At 46.9% G+C, this 20340-nt stretch overlaps 1 protein-coding gene and 1 long non-coding RNA gene across 28 annotated transcripts in view; one reads left to right on the top strand and one right to left on the bottom strand.

The window, feature by feature from the left end:
• GGTA1 (glycoprotein alpha-galactosyltransferase 1 (inactive)) overlaps window positions 1–20340 on the bottom strand; it is a 78596-nt gene that overhangs the window by 16181 nt on the left and 42075 nt on the right. For 9 of the 24 annotated variants that reach the window (XR_015136381.1, XM_086325446.1, XM_086325449.1 and 6 more), the window contains 3 exons: window positions 18242–18357; window positions 7506–7594; window positions 969–1004 (listed from right to left, as the gene is read on the bottom strand). Coding sequence is in view for 19 of the 24 variants with exons in the window: in XM_086325446.1 (XP_086181572.1) it covers window positions 969–1004; window positions 7506–7594; window positions 18242–18357 (241 nt within the window). In the remaining 5 variants the exon portion in view is untranslated. Of the gene's footprint in view, window positions 1–968; window positions 1005–3409; window positions 3478–7505; window positions 7595–10447; window positions 10557–18241; window positions 18358–20340 lie in introns of those variants that run through there. The other 15 variants (XM_086325447.1, XM_086325460.1, XM_086325450.1 and 12 more) reach the window with 7 other exon arrangements.
• On the top strand, window positions 10552–20086 carry LOC147362653 (uncharacterized). 4 transcript variants are annotated; one of them, XR_015136384.1, is made up of 4 exons: window positions 10552–14099; window positions 15281–15407; window positions 16583–16685; window positions 19494–20086. It is a non-coding gene; the product is annotated as an uncharacterized LOC147362653 (long non-coding RNA). The 4 variants fall into 4 exon arrangements; XR_015136385.1 differs by lacking the exon at window positions 19494–20086 and adding an exon at window positions 19346–19485; XR_015136386.1 differs by lacking the exon at window positions 19494–20086 and adding an exon at window positions 18105–18241.

Below are 20340 nucleotides of genomic sequence, written 5' to 3'. Positions count from 1 at the left end.
CACATACTGACGCGTCCACACTCCCTGTGAGAGCCTCTCCAGGGTGGGGACCTTCCAGAAGAGGGAAAAGAAGGGGAATCCAGGAAACAATACACTTCAGTTGAACAAATAAGGTGGTAAGGTATGAACAGCATGATAAAAAAGAAACATGCTTTAAAACCCATCTCTTCAAAAAGTGCTTGAAATAGTTTATGATTAAGAAAGTATGGTTACAATAAATAGGAAAAAAAATACAAGAATAAAAATGAAGCAAGAAGAAACAAACATTTTAGTCACTCAGTAGGCATGTTCACATGACCTTGATCATCTGAGCCACTCTGGGAGAATAAAAATTTTACCTTTATTTTTCTGACTGAGATACTGGTTGAGTGGGTTTGAGCAAATTGCCAAAGTCATATGACATGTAAGCATAAAAGCCAAGATTTAATACCAGGGGAGAAATTGTTTCAAAAATGAAGGTCAAGGAAAGTTCAAGCAGTTGAACATAACACTTTGCTCTGAGCTTCCTGGCAACCAAGCCAAAGATTGAAAACCAAGGCTTGCAGAGTCCTCAAGACCAATGATAACAATACTACCACACCACACACTAGTTCATCAGGAGACCCAAACTTTTTTCCTGATCCTTTATCACAATGAAATTTCTTGCAAGGGTCTTTATACAACATGTGGTGGGTAGCATAATGGACAATAGCTACCCTGATTTTTTTTATAAGCAAGGCAGGAATGTTCTCCGAACAAGACTACCTGAAGAGATAGATACTTGATAAAAAGCAAGGACAAAACATGAGTCATGGCTCTAGAGAGACAAGACTAAGGGGCTGGAGGAATACAGTCCAGACTCCTGAGACCCTTCCCCTCCACCTGTGACCAGAGCTGTGTCACCACCTGCCAAGTTAAGAATGGACTGCAGGGGAGCCAGAGCAGGCAGGAGGAGAATCCCATAGAAACCCAGAATTAAAAGCACTTACCTTGATGGGTTTATCCAGAACAAAGAGCCTTCTGGGCTAAAAGCAAATGAGAAATAAAAATGTATCATATTACTTTTAATTCAGAAAAGCTATTTTGCAGCCATTATCACTGAAGCCCCGGGCCAAATTGAGAGCTTGGGTTTTGGCTACTTCCAGGTTTCCATTCATTTCACATGCTAGCAAAGTAATGCAGAAAATTCTCCAAACTAGGCTTCAACAGTATGTGAACTGAGAACTTCCAGATGTTCAAGCTGGATTTAGAAAAGGCAGAGGAATCAGAGATCAAATTGCCAACATCTGTTGGATCATCGAAAAAGCAACTGAGTTCCAGAAAAACAGCTACTTCTGCTTCACTGACTATGCTAAAGCCTTTGACTGTGTAGATCACAACAAACTGTGGAAAATTCTGAAAGAGATACAAATACCAGACCACCCGACCTGCCTCCTGAGAAATCTGTATGCAGGTCAAGAAGCAACAGTTAGAACCAGACATGGAACAGACTGGCTCAAAATTGGTAAAGGATTATGGCAAGACTGTATATTGTCACCCTGCTTATTTAACTTAAATGCAGAGCACAACAAGAGAAATGCTGGACTGGATGAAGCACAAGCTGGAATCAAGATTGCCGGGAGAAGTATCAATAATCTCAGATATGCAGATGACACCACCCTTATGGCAGAAAGTGAAGAGGAACTCAAAAGCCTCTTGATGAAGGTGAAGGAGGACAGTGAAAAAGCTGGTTTAAAACTCAACATTCAAAAACTAAGATCATGGCATCTGGTCCCATCACTTCATGGCAAATACATGGAGAAACAATGGAAATAGTGAGACTTTATTTTCTTGGGCTCCAAAATCACTGCAGATGGTGACCACAGCCTACTCCTTGGAAGAAAAGGTATAACAAACCTAGACAATGTATTAAAAAGCAGAGACATTACTTTGCCAACAAAGGTCCATCTAGTCAAGGCTATGGGTTTTCCAGTAGTCATGTATGGATGTGAGACTTGGACCATAAAGAATGCTGAGCACCAAAGAATTGATGCTTTTGAACTATGGTGTTGGAGAAGACTCTTGAGAGTCCCTTGGACTGCAAAGAGACCCAATCAGTCCATCCTAAAGGAAATCAATCCTGAATATTCATTGGAAGGACTGATGCTGAAACTGAAGCTCTAATACTTTGGCCACCTGATGCAAAAAACTGACTCACTGAAAAAGACCCTGATACTGGGAAAGATTGAAGGCAGGAGGAGAAGGGGATGACTGAGGATAAGATGGTTGGATGGCATCACCGACTCAAAGGACATGAGTTTGAGCAAACTCTGGGAGATAGTGATAAGGAAGCCTGGAGTGCTGCAGTCCATGGAATTGCAAAGAGTCAGACACAACTGAGCAACTGAACAAGAACGAGATTCCTACCTTCCTTTGAGATAAAACCAATGACACCAAGGGACTTTAATCACTTCTGGATTACCCAGAACAAGCAGTGGTCAGAAGATCTCTGGAGAATCTCAAATCTTAGTTTAAAAATAAAAGATGGCAGCTCTCCATTGTCCACAGTGGCTTCACTGAGGGAGAGGGGCTCCCAGATGGCTCCCCTCTTGACTCCTAGTGGGGAACACCACGGCCCATCCCTTGCCCAGGATTTATCTTCCCCCAGAAAACCAATGACTGCCGAGCTGGCACCCTACCACCTCAGAGCCTCCTCAAAGGGGGAGCAGCCTCAAAGGGCATTTCTGAAGCTAACGAAGGCAGTGAAACCATCTGAAGGCATCTACAAGACTGGACCAGTGACCATCTGACTCCTCTAGCAGACCACCTCCCTCCATTCCACAAATACTTTCTGAGCATGTGCCACGTGGCCTGGCGCTGGGGATACAGTGCTGTCTGAGACAGAGTCCCTATGCATCCTGTGGTACAGACAAGCTAGTGCGGAGGTCAGACCCTATATCACACAGCTACGGGACTCCAAACTCCAAGAAGAGCTGTTAAAAAAAAAAGAAGAAGAAGCAAAAGTAACTAGGAGCACTTAACGGGAAGACCTGGAAGGCCTCCCAGAGGAGGGGATAATGTTTTAGCTGAGTTCTCAAGGATGACTACAAGTCCAGGGGAAGAGAAATTAGAAAGAGTGTCTCTTGGAGACCAAAAATATATATGCAAAGGCCCTGAAAAAGGAAGGAGGCATTTAAATGTGCAAGGAAATAAACGAAGAAGTAACTGGAGGTCCCCTCGCTGTAGCCTGCTGTGGATTTTGCCCTTGAAGAGTTTTAGGCAGGAGTGGGACCGGGTCGTCTCTGTAGGCAGCAAGAGAGTAAACGGGGTGACTAGTCAGGAGGTGTTGGCAGTGGTCCAGGCCCAGGTCAAGGCAGCCAAAGAGATGGAGAGAGCGGAGTGCGCTGACTTGAGAGATATTTTGGGGGCAAAGGGATAGGACTTGTCGTACTGGATTCTTCCACCGTCCTGTGCACGGAAGCTGTGCCCAATGGTTAAATCTTTCTTGCTTCCTTCTCCCTGTGAATAAAAGGGATAGAGCCTGGTAGAAAGAGTTCTTGACCTGGGCTCAGGCACCTGCCCTGGCTCTGCACCTGTCTGGCCCTAGCTGCCCTCATCACTGAAAAAAAATATAAATGACTAATACTTGTTTCAGACTCTGCCTTCTGCCCCTGCTGGGAGTCCATATCACCTAACCAGAGTGAAATGTATGCCCTCTTTCCTCCTACGGTTACCCCTCTGAGCTCAACACTTGTGGACCAAGTTCTAATATCTCTTGTTTCTAAATCTGTTTATTGATCTGACAATATTCATAACAGCTAATACTTGGCCTGGGACTGTTCTAAGCAATTGATATGTATTAGCTCATTAAATCCTCACAACAATCAATGAAGGAGGTTCTATGCTTCCTCGGAGGCACCTAGGCATTAAGTGGTTTTGTCTAAGATTGGATTGCTAGAAGAAACAGTACTTGAACCTGGGGAATCTGACTCCAGACCCGACAAGAGGGGGTTAGGAAGAAGGGAAAGAGGAGGGAGAGGGCCCTCTGCAACCTAGCACTCAGACCCCCACCAGGTGCTCAGGACATCATTTTGTAGAGTCAGACTTGCCATCTTGTTCCATCTTTCAAATTTGTTATCTTTCCCTTTTCACCCTCCACTCCCAGAGGCCTGTGACATTTCAGGTCCCAGCAACACCCACCTTGCAGAGCACGACATTTAACACATATTCATCCTTCAAGGCACAATTCAAATGCCCCCTCTCCTGTGGTACAATCTGAGTACAGTGTCTGGCACATAGTAGCTGCTCAATAAATATTTGTAAATGAATGCCTCTCCCCTCCCCCCAAAAAAAGACAGATCGCTGTCTAAGTCGAACATAATCTTCGCCTCCTTGAACTCTCACGGTTCCTTTTCTCTCCCTCTGATATCCTTCCTTCACTTTGCATTGTTGATATTGATGTACACATCTGCTTGCTCCATCTAAAGTTTAACCTCCTGAGGGTAGGAATTCCCTGAGCCTCATACTGTATCCCTCATAGCATGAACAACCAGCTGAAGAAGGAGCCCCGGACAATGAATCAGATCTGAGTTCCAATTAGAACTTGAACATAAATTCACTGCTAAGTCATTTCACCTATTTGGTTTCCATTTTGTCACTTGAAAAATGAGAACCCTCAACTGAAGGAAGGGTTGTATCGTGGGTCAGAGAATAAGCTGTATTCTAATAGCCTCAGACCTAAATCTTCCTGAAAATGTGACCTTGAACCTTCACGTTTAACACTGTGGAGACTCAGTGTGCCTCATCCAGATACATAGACTATGCAGACTAATACTTAGCTTGCAGGGCTATTTTAAGAACTGGAGGGAGTGCCTAGTGCAGTTCCTGGCACATTCGAACGCTCAATAACTAGTAGGTACTATCATCAAAATCACCCTCACCATCATTACTTTATCATAAACGTTTTAATTTTCTTCCATCTCTAAAATTCTAAGGTTTTTTCTTTTCATCCAACCTCAAATCAAACCCTGTCCTGGATGACATTCTTTCAGGATGCTCTATTGGTAATAGTCTCTCTTTACTTATCAGTTGACATGTTTGACTGAGCTACTTTTAAATCTTTTTTAGCTAAAGTGCTGCCCACCTGTCTAAGGTTGGTGCCCTCAGCTCACCTCACACCATCACAAGGCCAGTTCTCAGGGTGGCAAAGAATTTGCTGCCCTTTAAACCTCCTGCAGACATTCAAATAGATTCCCCACATTGAAGCATGATGTGGCTGCAGTCTGGATGCCAGACTATGGCCCTGAAGAGCAGCCAGAAGCTGCTCTAGTTACTGTGTGGGAGAGTGTACCCAGCACGGCAAAATAACCTTCTTTATGGAGGCCAGTGCCAATATGCACATTTGGGCCTTTGGCTCCCATATTTTAATTTTGTGAAGTACCCAAAATTTGGAAGTGTGACTCTGGCTGCAATTCAAAATGCCAAGGTTATCCAATCAAGCATTCAGAGCTCGAATGCTGTCAAGGTTACCTACACAAGTATCTCAGCTCAGGGCAGCACCCCAGAGGACGCTCGCTCTTCTGTTGGATTCTTCCACCTGCTGGAGCTCTTCCTTCTATTTGCCAAATCTTACCTCTGAGCAGGTGATGAGAATGGCGGTGATGATGGTGATGGTGATGGCAGCAAACGTTTACCGAGTGCACTGCCCTATGTGCTTTATACACAATAACTTATTTAATCCAACAACCCTATGACGCAGGTACTACCATTATGCCCATTTTAAACAACAGGGAAACTTATTGAAAACCAAAGAACAGAGTCGCGAAGTAACTTGCCCAAAACAGAGGAGGTAAGTCATGGCACAGGACCAGCCCCAGGCAGCCTAGTTCCAGACTCCAGCCAGGATACTTCCTCAGCCCTCAAGAAAAGGGAGCCCCAGGGTCCCTGCATCCAACACTGAGTCATCTTTTCTTCGGACTAAGTACCCACAGTTTCCTTCAATTCGAAAGACCTGGTTTGTAGACCCCTTTAACATAGTCACTCTCTAGCTTGTCCTCTTTCTTTTAAAATGAGTTGTTCAGAATGAAACAATAATACTCCAGAAATGGTTAGGTCACCCTGGGGAAAACCAGCTACAGAGTCTAGAGATTCCTCCTTCCACTGATGTACCTGAATGGGCAGTCCCTTTATAAGTAGCCAGGACAGTCCTCCCAGCTCATCAAACCTTAGAATCTAAGAATTGAAAGCAACATTCTAATGTTTATCCAGGCCATCATCTTGAACTTGGGAAGCTACTAAGACCATGAAGATATCAATGGTGACAAGACAGTGCTCCTGGCCCAGAGTTGTATGGTGGCCTTATTTATTTATTTGAATTTATGTATTTTTAATTGGAGGACAATTACAATATTGTGTTGGTTTCCACCACACATAAACATGAATCAGTCATAGGTATACATATGTCCCCTCCCTCTTGAACCTCCCTCCCACCACCCACCCCATCACACCCCTCTAAATTGTCACAGAGCATTGGATTTGATCTCCCTGCAGCATCCAGCAAATTCCCACTGGCTACCTATTTTACATATGGCAATATATATTTTTCAATGCTGTTCTCTCAGTTCATCCCACCCTCTCCTTCCCTCACTGTGTCCACAAGTCTGTTCTTTATGTCTGCATCTCCTGTGCTGCTCTGCAAATACTTTCATCTGTACCATCTTTTTAGATTCCATATGAATGCATTAATATACAACACTTGTTTATCTCTTTCTGACTTATTTCACTATGTCTAATAGGCTCTAGGTTCATCCACCTCTAGGTGTAAGGTGGCCTTTTTGAAAGAAAGGCTGAACTATACTGATGCCTCTTAAAGTCAAAACCATTGTGCATTTTTGTAGCTGCTTGGGGAGACTTCTTTCTGTCAGAAGCCTCTCCAGCTGGAACCCCCGAGGCATTATAGTTTCTCAAAACACACAAAGCAGCTCAAAAATTTGAGGTGAATCCACTGATGAATTTGAAAACTCAGAAATATTTCATTCATTGTGTTTTCCAGAGTTTAAAAAAAAAAAAAACACAGACAAAACACTCAAAAGTTTAGCCAGGCACAAATAAATCACCAGGGACTCTAAGTGTATTTTTGCAGCAAAAGTCAACAACTTTGAGTTGTTCCTTTGAACTTTGCAAATATTTTAGGACTGCAAAAATCAGGGTGAATTTCTCGTGGAATTCCTGTCTGAAATTTCTTAATGCAATTTCCATATCTGGTCATATTTTAATATGACATTTTGGTCTTAATAGGACCTTACTGTTTCTGGCTCTAGTCTTCCCAGAACTGCAAAGCTATATAAAAATTGAGACATTAGGAACATGGCAGGAAGAAAGATAATTAATTCCTTAGAAAGTGCTTGAGGATCTAATGATTTTAAAGACAGTCGTTAAAGTCTAGGGCTCAGGGAAACAGGAAGGAAGAAATCCTAATTTTAATTCAACGTGGTGACTTGGCTGATGGAGACGTTCACTAACATCACTTTATCATGTTCCATAATTACCTGTGGATATATTCCCAAAACACAACAATGACAGTTGAGACAACCAGCATTGACAGAATCACTTTTCCTTTGACATTCATTATTTTCTCCTGGGAAAAGAAAAGAAGAGGGGGGAAATAGATTAAATATAGCAAGAGTGGGATATGATTTTTTTTAAGAAATATTTATACCCATATCCTTTCTAAAAGGAAAAGGTGATGAACATTTAATAAGCACTGAGGGGCATGTTCTGGGCTTCCCCAGTGGCTCAGCAGTGAAGAATCTGCCTGCAATGCAGGAGACACAAGTTCGATCCCTGGATGGGGAAGATCCCCTGAAGGAGGGCATGGCAACCCACTCCAGTACTCTTGCCTGGAGAATCCCATGGACAGAAGTGTCTGGTGGGCTATAGTCCATAGTGTCACAAACAGCTGGACACGACTGAAGCAACTGGGCACACACACGTGCAAGGAGCAGGCTCTACCTTAAATTGCATGGGTCTGCAATGGCAAATTAGCCAATTCAATGAGCAGATGGGGCTGCCTGAGTTGTGAAAGATGCTAAGGCCACTTTGAGGCTCAGAGGGAAAGTGTCCTGACTGATCACAAGGTCCACCATGGATGTGGGAGAGGGTTTACTGATTTTTATTGGAGTACAGTTACTCTAAACTGTTGTATTAGTTTTCACTGTACAGTAAAGTAAATCAGCTATACACATACACATATCCCCTCATTTTTAGATTTCCTTCCCAGTTAGGTCACCACAGAGCACTGAGTACAGTTCCTCGTGCTACACAGTAGGTTCTCATTAGTTATCTACTTAATACACAGCAGGATCAGTACGTGAACACCAATCTCTCAATTCATCCCATCTCGCCCCTCCCTGACTTGATAACCTTAAATTTGTTCTCTATATCTGTGACTATTTCTACTTTGCAAACAAGTTCATCTGTACCATTTTTCTAGAGTGAGGGTTGAGCTAATGGTTCCCACAGATGCTGGCCTCCTCTGACTTAATAGCATTACCTCTTGGCATGTGACTTTGGGGAATCATCAATTCCATGGCTCTGCTGCCCCTGATATCCTAACTACGTGCTCCCTCATTCAGAGGGGAAAGCATGCTGGTCTTTTACCATTGAGACTCAACCATTTCCCTACCACACCCACACAGCTGGTGCACAGTAGGTACATAAATATTTCTTAATTGCTGCATGAAATTGTGATCAAAGGGGGAAGGGGTACTGGGTAGAGAATTACAGCTTGGGAAGTACTTTGATTTGGGTGGTTGGGGAAGGGCTCACTTGGGGAGATGATTTTAAAGCTTCCCATGGGGTGAAGATAGGATGGAAAAGGATGGAAAAGAAAGTCCCATGAGAAGGGATGAGAATATTTCAGAAACAGCATCCATACCAGGCTGACTAGAGAAAAAGCTTCCTGTGTTTGGGAAAACAAAAGCCAAAAACGTGGACAAGATAAAAATAGTGCAGTTGTCCCACCTGAGTGAAAGAGGCAGGGTGGTGGTGGTGATGACCGGTCGGCAGAGGGTGGGCAGGGGCAGTCAGAGGCTGGAAGGGCATGGAAAGAGGGCGGCGCCCACAAAAGCATCTGAAGCTGGAGAGTCACCCCACCCATCTTCATTCAGAGAAATCCATCTGGGCACTGGGTGTGGGGAACGGACAAAATGACAAGCTAGACTATTCTAATTGCAACAGGGAAGATAGGCTGGAGACTTCCCTGGTGGTCCAAAGAATCTGCCTGCCGATGCAGAGGACAAGGGTTCAATCCCTAGTCTGGGAAGATCCCACATACTGGGCACTCTAAAGCCCTCGAGCCACAACTACTAAGCCTATGTGCTACAACTACTGAAGCCCAACACGCTCAGAGCCTGTGATCCGCAACAAAAGAAGCCATCGCAACGAGAAGTCTGTGCACGACAACTAAAGAGTAGTCCCTGCCCACCACAACTAGAGAAAGCCCTTGCATAGTAACAAAGACCCAGGGCAACCAAAATTAAATCAATAAAATTTTTTAAAAAAGAGGAGATGGGCTGGCTCAATGGTTGGTTTCATTCAAAACATACTTTGGAGAGAGAATTGATAGGATTTGGCTGGTAACTTAGTCATTGGGGATGAAGGAAGAAATAAGGTTTCTGCTTAAGCAGGTAGGTTGTAGCATTTAGTCAGATTGGTTAGAGGAGGAATAGGCTTGAAGGAAAATAAGATGAGTTTCCTCTTGGATATGTGAATTTCAAAGAGTGTGTGAACACCTGAATGGAGACTCACAGGCAAGCGGAACTCAAGTCTGAAGTTCATCAGAGAACTGTGGGCAGGCTGTGCAATTGGGGGAGTGTCCATAGACCAAGGATGATATTTAACATGAAGGGAATAAACTCAATTACCAAGGAGATAATGGAGAGAGACAAAAGGGAAGGAGGGCCCTGGGCTGAAGCTTAAAAATGCCGACACTCGAAGGTAGGACAGAGAAGGGGGCAAGAAGGAGAGGGCCAGGAGGTGGAGGAAACGTGAGAGTAGACATCAGGGAGCCAACGTCATCACCTTGGAGAGACCACTTGTGCAGAAACTGACTGACAACATGAAGCCAGTCAGGCTCTCCTGTCCCACTCTCTCACAGCCTCACACCTTGTGTTCTGTAAACAACAATATTGCTGACCTTTGTAGCACTGGGCCTTCGCACCTACCTGGCCATGGGCCACTTATGTCTGTCTTAGTATATCAGTAGTCTTTGAAAACTTGCTGCTGCTGCTGCTGGGAGAGAATAAACATGTCTGCAGTCCCTCCGGCTTCTTGAGTCTTCTTCCAGCTTCCCTAGTTGTGCCTTATCTACCCTGGGTCCAGTGAACCGTGTGAGTGGCAAGACATCACTCCCTACCCCCAACCACCAGCGTAGCCCCCTTTCCCTCCTCCGGCTCCCCCATCATTGTGTTCACGTTGCTGCACATATCACCTTGGGCGGCGGCTCACGTGGCAACATCCACATTTGGCTCCATCTCCTCTGATCTTCTTATTCAACCCTGAATCCCCTGTACCTTCAAAGAGCCAGAGGAGGCCGTCACCTAGTGAGTGTGTGAAATAAAATGAGAAGGCACCAGGACAGTCCTTCGTGGGACAGGTTATTCTCTAACTCTTTTCAAAGAGGGTTCTGAAATGATTCCTGGCTTGGATCTCCTGTGCTCCATCACCTTTATTATTATTTTCTTTTTCCTCCCTACTTTTTAAACAACTTTTTGGCCTCACCGAGTGGTATGTGGGATCTTAGTTCCCTGACCAGTGATAGAACCTGCACCCACCCCCTGCATTGAAAGAGCGGAGTCTTAATCACTGGACCGCCAGGGATAGTCCCTTCATCACTTTTATTATTAAATGCAGTTAAAAAAGAGGAAGTGTGGGATTACCAGCCATGACATTTCTTGCTTAGAAAGTGAGCTCTGTTTGGCAATGGAAAAGCCAGGGCTGAACTCAAGGTCATAACTCACCCTCCCGCTTTCAGATACAACTGTGACCAGTGGTGTTCCAGAGACCATGAGAAGATTGACCTGCTAGGCCACAGGGACACCTCAGTTTGAGCTTCTTCCCTGTGAATACCTCATGAGCTGGTACACAGAGCCCAGGACCCAAGGCAAAGTTACAAAATGCAGAGGAATGCTTGCAACTCATCCTGGCTGCTAGGAAAAGCCACTTGATTTCTACATCAATACCATGAGCATTGCGTGCAAGGAAAGGCCAGGGTTTGGAAACAAACAGGTCTGGACTGAAACTGTAGCCACCCCAATCTACTGCTATGGTCCCTCCCAGAGAAGTGTGGACGGTGATTAGAACACAGGAGTCTGGGAGTGAAGTAGGGATTTGAGACATATAAAACTGGCTACCTCCAAACACAAAGCAGCTTCTCAGACCCTCATCTGACTCCAGCAAGCTCTGAAAACTGAAAGCCTGTTTATAATTCAATTGACATCCAGGCCCTAACTGATGTGAGGCTATTTATAATCTTTATCCCTCTCAGTGAGGCTGTTTAAATGTTTCTTTGTATAAATATTGAGGTATTTTGTTATGTGCTGCTGCTGCTGCATTGGGACATTACATAATATATGATAAATACTCTGCATACAAAAAAAAAAAAATTCTGAATTCCAACATATTTGGCCTAGGGATTCAGAAAAGGGACGCTGGACTTGTAATGGACCATATTAGATAGGTTTCCTCGTCTTTAAAATGGGGGAAAAATGGGGATGGTTGCAAGAGATGGCATCTGTAAAAGGCTTAGCATTGTGCCTGGCACCCTGTAAATGCTCAAAAATTGCCAGTTCTTCTTACTGGTGTCCATCAAACGGGCTGTTGGGAGGATCCAATGAGGAAAGCAAAGAGCCTGGTACTCAGCAAAAGCTCAGAACATATTTGAGAGAAAAGAATCGGGTTTTGTTAGACAATAAAGTGCAAATCGACGCAAATTAGGGACGCTGAAGGTCTATCCATCTGTTCTGTGCTGCAGCCTGGTTAAGAGCTCTTTGGAAAGGCCAGGCAACTTTGATTTTCTTTGATCAAGCCCCAGCCATCTGAAGCTTTATCAACCCCACCTGCTGAGGATCAAACACAAATTTTCTCCCAGTGTAAGAAACATTAAACACACAACTCTCGTGGTAGAGAACACTGACACGTACATCAGGGACACCCCTCATCTCCTCTCCAAATGCAGGTGTTTGATTTTTTTTAATCTCAGAAATTAGCCCCAGAGACAACTCTTGAAGCCCATTTTTAATATTTTTCTTCTTTTTTTTTATATTTTATTTTTTAGCTTTACAATTTTGTATTGGTTTTGCCATAGATCAACATGAATTCGCCACAGGTATACACGTGTTCCCCATCCTGAACCCTCTAATGTTTTTCTTATTTTTTAAATTTTGGCTGCTCTGGGTCTTCCTTGTAGAGCGCAGGCTTAGTTGTCCAGCAGCTCGTGGGGCCTTAGGTCCTGGACCAGGGATCAACCACCAACCCCTGCCTTAGAAGGGATTCTTAACCTGCAGATTCTTAACCACCAGACCACCAGGGAAGTCCCTTGGAGCCCATTTCTTTCTGGATCCTATAAATGACTTGAATCTGCTGACTTTTTGCTGTGGTCAGGTGTCACTCTTGTTAAAAGACTCACAGTTGGAAGCTGGCCAAATGAGTCAATCTCGAGTCCTTCAGCAAAGCACTGGCTACAGAAGGGTTGGCAGGGAGGCCAGTGGGTCTTTGAAAACATTTTCATTTTTCTCTCTGGATATGATGAGGCATTTGGCAGGCAATGTGGTCTAAAATCCCTTCACTGATGTGTTTGAAATTCTCTCAGAATTTTCAAAACTGCATCTTTCTGAAGACTGGTAGTTGACTATCTTACCCACCAAGTAGGAAATGTGGGCTTGCTTCTAAATAGCCCATTTAAGGAGTAGAGCATAGAATTAGGCCCTGTGTGTGCTCAGAAGATCCAGGGGATCTTCTCAACCCAGGGCCTGAACCCGCGACCCCTGCACTGCACCCTTTCCTTGTTGCTCAGATGGTAAAGAGTCCACCTGCAATGCAGGAGACCAGGGTTCAATCCGTGGGTAGGGAAGATGCCCTGGAGGAGAGCATGGCAACCCACTCCAGTATTCTTGCCTGGAGAATCCCATGGACAGAAAAGCCTGGTGGGCTACAGTCAGTGGAGTAGCATACAGTCGGACACGACTGAGCGACTAACACAAACCTCCCCTGCATTGTAGGCAGATTCTTTACCACTGAGCCACCCAGGAAGCCCCTCAATTAGGCCCTACAGGGTACAAACATCCTGTCTTATATGGGAGAGTGTGACTATCTGAGTCACCTGGCCCCACCCCTCAGAGGATCAGGTGAGCCCAGCCAGGCCCAGTTCCACCTGAGCCCTCCCAGCATCTCTCAGCCCTCTTGTCAACGGTGTTGGCAATTTCTCTCTGAATCCAACCTACCACCCACACGGGCCGCTCCTGGGCCACTCCCAGGACTCAGCCCTTACCATGGCTTCCAAATAAAACCACCCCCACTCCTGAAACATGTACAGATGGTGCTAACAACCCCAGTGCATTTCGCAAGGCTGGGTCACACTGTCATTTCTCCACCTTCCTTACCCCCTTCCCCTGCCTCCTTTTCTGCTTCTGTTTCCCTGGAGCGTCAGACTTTTCCATGAGGCCCATAAATTAATTCTTCCACACAGACGATACACACACCCACGGCTTGAGAGAATCTCATCATTTCACCCCATCTGGTATAAGCCCAGGTATTCCTTCCCAGCAAAACTCCTCTCTGAAGGGAAGTCTAGTGGCTCTTGTTTTCCCCATCTCACATCAGGGGGAGAGGTGAGCTTCTCAGCTGAATCACTGGGCACTCAGAAGCCCTGGAAAAGCCATTATCTGGGGCAGAGCAGGGGGAAAGTAGCGCCTTCCCGCAGGCTATATCCTCCTCTCTGCCTGTGATTCATCGTCCCCTGTCCCTGGAACACATCCCGTCCTGCAACCTCGAGCCGCAGTCACTTCTGGACCACTGCATGGGGTCGAGAGACTCAAAACGATTCGCATCAGACAGTGACAAGTGTTGCAAAGGAAACAAAGCAGGTGAGGGTGCGGGTGGTGGGGCAGGAGGGAGGGCCAGGAACTGACTATTAGTCACCCTTCGGGAAACTTCCTATCATTCATCTTCCACATCCTCCATTGTAACATTTAGTTCCAGCGTTCCGGGCAGAAATGAGTCTGGCAGCTAAGGCTGTGCAGCCCTAGACGCACACCCCAGGCAAGTTCTCTGGCTCTGAGCCTCTGTTCACACAGACAAAATGGAGCTTCAAATACGCCCCCATTTAGGGTTCTTGAAAGGACAAAAGGAGACCGTGTTTACGCAGCACTTTGTCCTGGTGGGCAGTAAATGCTCCACAAACCGCAGTCGAAATGAGGACGCTGCTTTTTTTAGGGGAAAGATTCAGAAGCACGTGGCTCCATCGGAGACTGCAGGACCCAGAAGGGTCACAGGCGGGCCCTCCCCGCCTGCGGACTGATGTGATAGTCAGCTCCACTCCCCACTGCCCCCAGCTCAGGGTCCCGCGGACATCACGTTTGACCCCATGGCCCACGATGGGGAGGGGAAGAAGAGGAGGCTCAAATGCCACCCCCAGCGGCCACATGAAGTGGCTTTGTGAACTGAGTCATGGTTTCTCTGACCTCAGTCTCCCCGTCCTTGAAACAAGTCCTGTGAACTTAACTTTCCACCACAGTCTTTCTTGATTGACCCGGGACCTGGCGATAAATCAGCCAGAAGGCTGGAAATCTCATTGCCGAGAGGACAGGTTCACTCAGCCACACCAAGCTCATCTTTCTGCAATAGCCCCAGTTTCTTGGAAGTGATGATCATGAGAGAAGACTGCCAACCAAGTCATGTTGAGTCCACAGGTCAACTGACCTGGAAGCTTATGCAACCTCCATGTCAGGCCCCTTGGCAAACTGGGCCTGCTCTCCCTTTGGGGTGGGGACTGGTTAAGGCTCAAATGCTTCCCGGAGATGAGATGCAGCCGTGTCTGGGGGAATCATACCAGTCCTGGGGCTGCAGGTGGGGCCTGGGTCCTGACCCCACTCCCCACAGGTGGGCCTTGCTGAGCTCCCAGGAGCCCCTCACTGTGATTCAGAGAAGGAGCTGAACTAACTGCTGTTCTGCTCCCCACTTGGGGGTCTCAGGGGTCACAGTAATCCAGACTTCACAGCTACCTGGTGCCCATATTCCCCCAACACACCCCTACCACCCCATCCAGGATGGAAGAGCTGAGTTCCCTGGAGCTCTGGCTGGAGTCACCTGAGCAGGAAACTGCCAAGCGATTCACAGCCATGGCATCACCAATAACAAGCTGTGAAGCTGAAAGAAACTCTTCTAAACTCGAGGTAATAAAATGCAACCTTTGATTTAACCAAGCTAGAGGCAAAACTCCAGTACTCTTGCCTGGAAAATCCCATGGACGGAGGAGCCTGGTAGGCTGCAGTCCATGGGGTCTCTAAGAGTTGGCACGACTCAGCAGCTTCACGTTCACTCTTCACTTTCATGCATTGGAGAAGGAAATGGCAACCCACTCCAATGTTCTTGCCTGGAGAATCCCAGGGATGGGGGAGCCTGGTGGGCTGCCGTCTATGGGGTCGCACAGAGTCGGACACACTGAAGTGACTTAGCAGCAGCAGCAGCACAGGCAAAAACTGATTTGTCTTCTTTTTGTCTCAATTTAAAATGTTATTACAAAGTCAGCAAAGAGGCAGTCCAAGAGTTTGCAGCCAAAATATAACAGGTGCATCCGACAGCTGAGTAATACTAATCATTTTTATATTATCTTCACACTTTATTACAATGTTATTTTCTGGATTTTTTCCTATGGAGAGCATTTGTCTGTTTTTGTTATATGTTCGGATGTCTCCTCCTTTCCTAAATACGGTCAGTCTTCTGTACCCATGGGTTTCATCTGCAGATGCAACCAACCACAGATCAAAAACTTTAAAAAACAAAAAATTCCAGGAAAGCCTCAAAAAGCAAAACTGGAATTTGCTGCGTGCAGGTAACTATTTACATAGCATTTACCCTGTACTAGGTATTCTAAGTCGGAGAAGGCAATGGCACCCCACTCCAGTACTCTTGCCTGGAAAATCCCATGGACGGAGGAGCCTGGTAGGCTGCAGTCCATGGGGTCGCTAAGAGTTGGACATGGCTGAGCGACTTCACTTTCACTTTTCCTTTCATGCATTGGAGAAGGAAATGGCAACCCACTCCAGTGTTCTTGCCTGGAAAATCCCAGGGACGGTGGAGCCTGATGGGCTGCCATCTATGGGGTCGCACAGAGTCGGACACGACTGAAGCGACTTAGCAGCAGCAGCAGCAGGTATTCTAAGTAATCTTGAGGTGATTAAAAGTAAATGGGAAGATGTATGTGGGTAGTATGTAAATACCATACCATTTTATGTAAGGGACTTGAGTGTCCCTGGATTTTGGTATCTGCGAGGGTCTCGGAACCAATCCCCAGTGGATACCAAGGGATGATGGCATTTACTTCCACTTTGCATTCTTTTTCCTAAAGGGAGCCTGGAAATGGAATAAACTTCTGGCCCTGCAACACTTGGATGCCCCTCAACTGAACCAGGCCACGGCCTGGGCTAAACGCTTTCCCAGCAGTCTCTCGGGTAAGCCTCATAATGACCCTGTGAAGGCACTATAGTATTATCCTCATTTTACAGACATGAAAATGGAGGCTCAGAAAGGTTAAGTGACTTGCCCAGTGTCACACAGCATAAAGCAGTGGGGCCAGGATTCAGGTCCAGAGAGCTGGCCTCCAGTGCTCACCCTTGTATCTCTTGTGTCCTCAGCAGACATGCAGGCTCACCCGCAGGTTCATCAGCCAGCTCTGAGGCCCATCCTTTCGTTTTGCCTTTCCTGGTTGCATGAGTGGGTACATGCTTGCTGAGTTGCTTCAGTGTCCGACTCTTTTGTGACCTTTGGACTGTAGTCCACCAGGCTCCTCTGTCCATGGGATTCTCCAGACAAGAATACTGGAGTGGGAAGCTGTGCCCTCCTCCATGGGATCTTCCTGACCCAGGAAGATGGCTCCTGCCTCTCTTACGTCTCCTGCATTGGCAGGTGGGTTCTTTACCACTAATACCACCTGGGAAGCCTGCCTTTCACGGTTATCACTAAGCAACTGGCCCAAAGCTAGCCAATCACAGGCTTCCTTGGACCAGCTGGTGCGCCTACTCGGTTCAGCGCCTCTGCCATTTCCAGGTGCCTCCTGTGTACCTGGCATTTGAGCCTTCCTTACTCTATCCTGTTCGTCCCTCATCCTGGGCAGCACAGCAGCTTTATAGCTGAGGAAACTGAGCTTTCACAAAGGCTGAGATCACTGGGCTTACCCTCAAGGTGGTGATGGGGGGATGCTGTGTTTGAAAAGCAGACCCTCTGCCCTCCTGGCCCAGCTCCTGGCAGGGAGGTGGTGCTGGGGGTGAGGAGAGAAAGTTCTGCTTTTACCCTGAAATCTCTCTAAACTGGTGGGCATTAGGGAGAGATGCTCCCTGTTAGAAGAAACATGGTATAATTTGTTGGGGGGAAAAAGGTACATGGACGTGTTTCCAGTTATGTTTTTCATTATAAGGGTCAAAGTAAACACAGATAGAGGAAACTAAGAGACAAGCCTCAGACTAAATATACGACTAGCTGTTGCTCCAGTCACCACAGATGGAATAACCTGTTTTTGGAGGGATTCTCACAATGCCCTTTCTAGAATCCCCTTCAGGAAATCTGAAGCCTGGGTCCAGCCAGCTTTTCCTTGCTGCCTGATCCAGGAATCATTGCGCAAGAGTTTTCCCAGGAGAAATAAGGCGAGGTAAATGAAGGGTCAGTGCTGCCCCAAGAGGGCTCTGCATGCACAAGCCCTCCTACCCCTGCATTGGCACTTTGAGTCCCAGAAAAACCCCAGGCTGCAGCCCCGCCCTGTGAGGTCCTGCCAGGGGCAGCAAACTCCAGCAGAGCTTCCAGGGACGGAGCCAGCACCCCGCCAGCACCCACTTCTAGATCCAGCACTGGGAGAAGAGGACTTTGTTGTCTTCCAGAACGACTGGAGGATTCCAGCAAGAAGCCAGGGGGAGAGTGGGCTTCCTCCCCCAGGAGTGTCCACACTGCAGCTGACTCACGATACCCCCAGGGACCCTGACCCAGCAGAGGTAGATCATTCCACTGTGTCACATACCTCATCGTCTGCTTCTCTCCTCCTAGAGTAAAAGGCAAAAGTACCAAGTTCTATTGAGCTCCGTTCTGCAGAAGGAGGCAGGGCTGGGAGGAAGCGAAGGTGCAGCCTTCTGACTCCTGTCAAAAGAATAAGCAGCTGTTTCAGGAAGAGGGGGTGGGCGGATCCCGCAGCCGTCAGGGGCTTTGTTCCTTGCTGGTCCTGGGAAGTGGGCTGTTTATCAGGCCTGTTGACTCAGAGCTGCATGCCAAAGGCAGAGACGTTCCTCTCTCGGTGCCGGTGCCGAGGAAGGGCCCAGCCTCCCTCACCAAGCGAAACTACAGGTCCAAACTCGGCCTGGCGTTGGAGGAAGGAAAGCCACCACCCTCAGGACAGACAGCAGCGTCACCCACTCCTGGCGAAAACAAGAACCATTCTGAACCTGAACACCCCAAGTGACAACCACCAGGAACAGCTGGTGGAGAATTAAAAAAGAAAAAAAACAAAAATGCAGAGGGGTGGCTGAAGGAGCGAGTCCTCAAGACTCCTGCTGAAAGGCTACCCAAACGTCCCTCCACATGGAGCCTCTCCCCCACATCCTGTAGGCTTTCCGTTTTGTTTGAACACTATTTTAATAGAAAGTACTGAGATCTCCCGCATCATGAGCTGAGCTTTAAGAACTTTAAAAAGGTCAATGAGGACCAGCCCTGCTCTTGGACTGAATAATGCTTAACCCTTCCCACACCCTCCTCCTGATCCCAAAATAGAATTATCCAGATGGAAGGGACCTCAAGCGGTCCCTTCAACAATTTTCAAATGTTCCATAGCTAAAGCTTTTTTTTTTTTTTTTTAAGAAAAACAAAACAATAATCACATGCTGTCATTCTCAAAATCCTACTATGTAAAACAGAGGACACAGGGGGCTTTGGTTGATGCAGGGAAATGAAGCTTAAAACCCTCCTACCCATCCCTTCCAAGTGGCCCCAGATACCTCCTTGGGAGTACAGACTGGGCACCCAGACAGACTATGGAAAGGGGAACAAAACCAGACAGAGAGGGGCCAAGGACTACCCACCCCAGCCTCCAACGCAGGCCTGCCTCCTTCAGCCTCTTCCTCCTGTTTTCCAGAGGAAATTTCAAGAGGTGTGACAAGAGCTAACCCACCAACAGTCTGCAGGGTCTGGAAGTCCTGCTTAACTGCTTGTTTAAATCCTTCCTGCTGGCATCTACTACAACCAAACCAACCACCTCTTACGAGCCTATCATTCCACCCCAGGTCTGTACTCCCAACGAAAGTGCACATCAGCTCACCCAGACACGTGGACTAGAACATTCATAGCGCATGGAAAACTGGAAATGACCCCACTGCCCACCATCAGACAGATCAGGTGTGACCAAGTGTAGGCATCCACGTACATCAGGGAGAAGGAACTGGCTACAGCCACTGACATCACCAGGATGAAGCTCCCACACACACGGCGCTGAGCGAAAGGAGCTCTGGACGGATTCCACGTATTTAACATTCAGAGGTGAAATCAACCCTTGGTGCTAGAAGTCAGAGTCGGGGTGGGCGAGACTAGGAAGGGGCCCCGAGGGAGTTCCCAGGGGGCTGGTCATGTCATTTCTTGAGCCGGGTAGTGGTGACACAGGTGTGTGTCCACTTTGTAAAATTCATCACAAACATGCCTTTTCTGTGTATATATGAAGAGCAAATATGAACAGAAAACTTCCTGCTGGAAACTGCCTTCGCTTGGGCGTTCTGGCTTCCCCTGACTTTGGCTCGCAGGACATAGGGTCCTGGGTAGACCTGCAGTTTCCTTCTCTGGGGTTCAACACCCTAATTCTGAGCACCACGGAGCATCTCTCTACAGGCTCAGAGAAAATTTGCGGTTGTAAATGATCCAGGCATCTGGACTGTGGTCAGCGGACAAAGGAAAGGGGAACAGCGTTTAGAAGCTAAGGAGCTAGGCCAAGACAGATTGGTCCTGCCGACAAGCAGCCCCCAATCACACAGGTCTCCCCCTTTACTGTTTACAAAACAGCCTCTCCCTTTATCTCGGTGGGTCCTCAGGCTCACCCACCTCGTGGTCAGGAAAGAGAGAGAGGCTCTGAGACCTCCATGA

The sequence above is a fragment of the Bos grunniens genome, chromosome 11 (genome assembly GCF_055505025.1).
Source record: "Bos grunniens cultivar Pamir isolate PY7600 chromosome 11, Bosgru_T2T1.0, whole genome shotgun sequence".
In the NCBI taxonomy this organism is placed as follows: Eukaryota; Metazoa; Chordata; class Mammalia; order Artiodactyla; family Bovidae; genus Bos; species Bos grunniens.
The sequence above is the reverse complement of the archived record's forward strand: the minus strand, read 5'-3'. Positions and strand labels throughout refer to the sequence as shown.